The following is a 4,753-nucleotide window of genomic DNA, read 5'->3' on the forward strand; positions in this document are numbered from 1 at the left end:
GACAACAGCGGAATCTTCCACACAGAGTACCAAAGACTCTGGTCAAACAAGTAGACGTTATCCTGAGAGAAATCGCAGAGCACCTCAGAGACTGAATTTGTAGATCATCCGTTCCTTTATAACAGAAGCAGTTTAAATGTTAAGAGTAGATAACCGTTTTGTGTTGCAAATATCTAAAGAGGTGTTATGTTTCTGTTTGAGCCAGTTTATTGGATTACAACATTTTGCTAAGTATATTTTTGGTTCGTCAAAGCTGGATGGGAGGAACTGTTATGTATGTGATAAAATAATAGATTATTGAATGGTACTATTTTGTGTTCTATGTGGAAGAACACCGAATATGATATCAGCGCATTGATCTCACTGTGTTCTGGAAAATATGTTGAATAAAAACTAAGTCACGTTCCACTGGGGTTCTGCTCATTCTATATAGTTAAGTTATAGAAAGAAACATAACACCCACATTCAGGATCAGGCTGTTATCAGTGCACCAGCCCAACAGCTGCTCCAGGGTCATTGGTTGGCCCGGGTGATGATTTTCTTTATGTTGCTCACGTCCTCAATGCATTTTGTTGGTGTAGGCTGATACAGTCCTGGCATACTCATCAATATCATAACAAAATCTTGTTATGATAGCTTGCTGCAGCTCTGAACATGTGCCAGTCAGAACATTCAAAACAGTCCTGTAGTGTCTTCATGACCCCCTCAGTCCACACCCTGACTTGCTTCACTGTTGGTTTAGCTGAGCCGTATGCCCCGGAGCAGACGGCTGGGTTCTGCTGCACTGTGTCGACCAAAATCCAGGAAGATTTTGAAATTCCCCCCAGACTTTTTCTAGGTATGAACAGTAGGACACATCCGGGGAAAAAAAAGGACATCTGGTCACCACACCATATCAACAATTTGAAGTTTTCAGTGAGTTCTTGTTGCTATGATGCATCTTTGCTCAGTATCTTTGCTCGTTGTAAACCAACTAATCAGTGCACAGCTAATATAAATATTAATGAGCAAACCATAAGAGGAAGAAAACCTATCATTTAATTCTAGGGCTTATAACCAGGCTTGCATTAGGGCTTATAGAACAGCAAATATGTAATTTTGAGCCCAAACGCTGTTACACACCTTATTCAAAGACCTTAAATAGGTCGTAGAATGATTCTAAAGGGTATTTGGTGCTGGTCCTTAAGGTCTCTGAATACGGTGTGCAACATTGGTTGGGCTGAAAATGGCATATGTGCTGTTCTATGAGCTATACTGCAAGTTTGGCACTAGTGGTTTATGCATGTTTATGTCACACCTGTAAATTAAATCAGTTTAATGCAAACATCCCAGATACTTGTACAAAATGTGAAGAAGAAAAAGAAACATTGTTTCATTTCATTTCGAAATGCAGGGAAATTAAAAAATTCTTGGTTGCAATAAATCCAACTGTGAAAGAGATTATAAAGAAAGAACTTAATTTACCAAAAGTGAGCAAATGATATTTGTTTACTACAAGCAAAACAGTTGATTTCAGTACTCTGGAAGGATATCAGACCAAAATGGATCCAACCTTAGATTAAAAATAATTACTCAGAGACAGTTGACTCAAACCCGTAATAAGTAAGCTCCTTATACCTTTAAGAATGTCAGACTTAACCAATCCCTACAGATGAGCCAAATGTAAATATAAAGATGCTTTCAGCCACTTCCCTAACTTGTCATTTGTTCTGGTGTTCTGAGGTCAGCTTTTACATGCAGGGATGTATAATGCAAACCAATAACAGCTAAATTCAAGAAAGTAAGACAACTACAGAATACTGCAATAACAAACATATTGCTTGATCCAGTGTTTAAAACAAATTGAAGGGACCTTTATTTACTTATGACATAGTTTGCTCCATTGTCATTTAAAGAAAAGGCAGATTCATAATAGTCTAATTGGTTTATTGTATTTTTATTCACTGAAACTGACCTTGTTTGAATTCCTTTAAAGTTTTAATATTGATACAGTGTGCATTATTAATAATTGTTTTGTAAAGCTAGTATTTTAACATAATCTAGATAGTAAATTCCTGCTATGTAAATGTATGTGACAGGAATGAAAAAGTTGAATGATGTATATGAAAACACACATTTTAATACTTATTTATCATACTTTTTGAATCCTGTTGATTTTATTGTTTTTCATCAATTCCCACGAGTATTTTAGAGTCACTCAAAACTCTTTGAAAAGCTTTAGGGGCATGGCTGACCATATTATAATTAGGTCCACCTCCTCACAGACAAAGAAAGGGATTAAGTATAAAGCAGAATTATAGGGCAGAGAGAATAGGCCATCGAGACATTTGAACAGCTTCTGTTCTCCTTCCCTCTAATTATGCAAACTGTTGAAGCGGAACTTTGCTTTCCACAGCTGCCCAATTCATCCTGCAAAAAGACTATGCATCATCCCTATGTTTCCTTGATTATTTACTTTACATTATCTTCCATCTCTTTACTTACGGTATTTCTTAATCTGCTGGTGATCATCTCTATCTGCCACTTCAGGTAAAATGTTTTTTTTTGGGGTTTTTTTTGGGTAAACCTTTTTTTTGGGTAAACCTACTAGCAGTCATTGTGAGGTGTTGTTGTCTAATTTCTGCAGGAAACTCCACAGCCCCACCAACATCCTCCTGCTCTCTCTGGCCGTCTCAGACTGCATGGTTGGATTCCTCATTTTATTTCAAATAGTGCTGATAGATGGTTGCTGGTATCTTGGGGACATCATGTGTGCAATATATGTTATTTTGGACTATATTATCACTACTTCCTCTATAGGAACCATGGTTCTTATATCTGTTGATCGCTATGTGGCAATTTGTTACCCTCTGTACTACCCCAGCAGAGTCACGATAGAACGAGCAAGGATATGTGTTTCTCTGTTTTGGATGTGCTCAATAATGTATCATTGTGTTCTGCTTAGGGACAACCTGCAACACCCAGGCAGGTATAATTCCTGCTCAGGAGAGTGTCAAGTGTTTGTAGATTATATCGGGGGAGTTTTTGACCTTTTGTCATCCTTTATTTGTCCTGTCACTGTGATCATTATTCTTTATGTGAGAGTTTTTGTAGTGGTTCTGTCTCAGGCTCAAGCTATGAAGTCTCAGGTTGCAGCTGTCTCAATTCAGGGTTCAGTGACCGTCACAGCTAAGAAATCTGAAATAAAGGCAGCCATAATCCTGGGAATTGTTGTAGTTGTGTTTCTAGTTTGCACATGTCCTTATTTCTGTGTTTCACTCATTTCAGAAGACGATGCAGTCAGTGCTTCATCTGTCACCTTCCTTATGTTTTATTTTAATTCTACTCTTAACCCACTGATCTATGCCTTATTTTACCCCTGGTTCAGGAAATCTTTAAAACTAATTCTTACAATGCAGATCCTGAGGCCTGGCTCACGTGACAGCATTATTGTGTAAAGAGAATTCAACAAACAATTCTTGTACAATGGAAAAACTCTGTATGTAAATAATTCATCAACCGAAAAGGATATAGTATTGATTAAACTATTTTCTTGTCTCCTGATACATGTTTCAGTTTCTTTGTGTCATCAGCAGGAATTAAAAGTGTAAAAATAAAACAAACAAAAGAGATTAATTTAAATCCAACTAAATCTGTTTAAGTATTTATGGATTGTAAAACTTACAGGTGAATGCTCTTGTAGAATCTGATACCAGCAGATGGCCAAAAACAGGTATTGATCCTTAGTTCCTATTGTTGAGATGACTCAATTTAATTTTCTTAAGATTTGTTTTTGTCTTATACAGCATTTTAAATGATGGGATTTTTTCTTAAACTATTTCAAAAGGTTAAAATACAAGTATATAACTAGAAAAGCACTTGGAGAGCAAAACTAGCACATGATCTTGATCATTATTTAATATTAATTGATTGTTCTTTGACAAAAGTTGTCCCCTGAAACGCCCCAGATTTTATTCCAAAAAAGTCAAATAACAATCCTGTGGACTTTGTTTTCCAAGTCTGAAGACATACGTGAAGCTTTTTCAAGCTATTTCAGAGATTTTGTATTGTAAAGGGCTTCCTGGATGGAAGACAAAGTCCAGTGGATTGTTTTCTTTTTTTTTTTTTTACTTTATTAGATTGACAATGTCCTGGATGACTGACAATCTTTACCAGCATGTCCCAGATTTTAGTGTCTTGAGTGAATGAAAAAAGTTTTGCATACTGGGTAAAAAAAGTACTGAACACACAACTATTTTTCTCAGCAAATATATTTGTAGAGATGCTATTGACATGACATTTACACCAGATGTCACTATCAATCCACAAGATCTACACAAAGAAATCAAACCATAGTTATGTGTAATAAAGTGAAATGGCACATGGAAAATTATTGAACACACTTAAATTGATGAAATTTATTTAATACTTTGTATAAAAGCCTTTTTGTGTAATGACAGCTTCAAGACATCTCCTGTATAGAGAAATTAGTCGCATACATTACTCAGATGTGATTTTGGCCCATTGTTCCACACAAACACTCTCCTACAGGGTTTTGTAGGCGTCTTCTATGAACTCTGATCTTCTTTCCATAAATGTTCTATTGGATTCAAGTCAGGTGATTGGCTGGGCCATTCTAGTAGCTGAAACCAAATGAGAATTTCCTTGGCTTTGTGTTTGGGGTCACTGAAATGTCCACTCACTTTTAATCTTCATCATCCTGGTAGATGACAGCTGATTTTTGTTAAGAATGTTGTAAAAGGCGGCACTGGTG

The 4,753-nt window shown here is 36.4% G+C and overlaps 1 protein-coding gene across 1 annotated transcript; it reads left to right on the plus strand.

Annotated features, from left to right (window-relative positions):
• Positions 1-2,349: 2,349 nt before the first annotated feature.
• Positions 2,350-3,507, plus strand: LOC119794087 (trace amine-associated receptor 13c-like). The gene is made up of 2 exons (XM_038301439.1): positions 2,350-2,529; positions 2,627-3,507. The coding sequence occupies exons 1-2, from the start codon at positions 2,360-2,362 to the stop codon at positions 3,435-3,437; spliced, it is 981 nt and encodes a 326-aa protein (XP_038157367.1). The 5' UTR covers positions 2,350-2,359; the 3' UTR covers positions 3,438-3,507.
• The last annotated feature ends 1,246 nt before the right edge of the window (positions 3,508-4,753 follow it).

The sequence above is a fragment of the Cyprinodon tularosa genome, unplaced genomic scaffold (genome assembly GCF_016077235.1).
Source record: "Cyprinodon tularosa strain WSP-4 unplaced genomic scaffold, ASM1607723v1 ctg467, whole genome shotgun sequence".
In the NCBI taxonomy this organism is placed as follows: domain Eukaryota; kingdom Metazoa; phylum Chordata; class Actinopteri; order Cyprinodontiformes; family Cyprinodontidae; genus Cyprinodon; species Cyprinodon tularosa.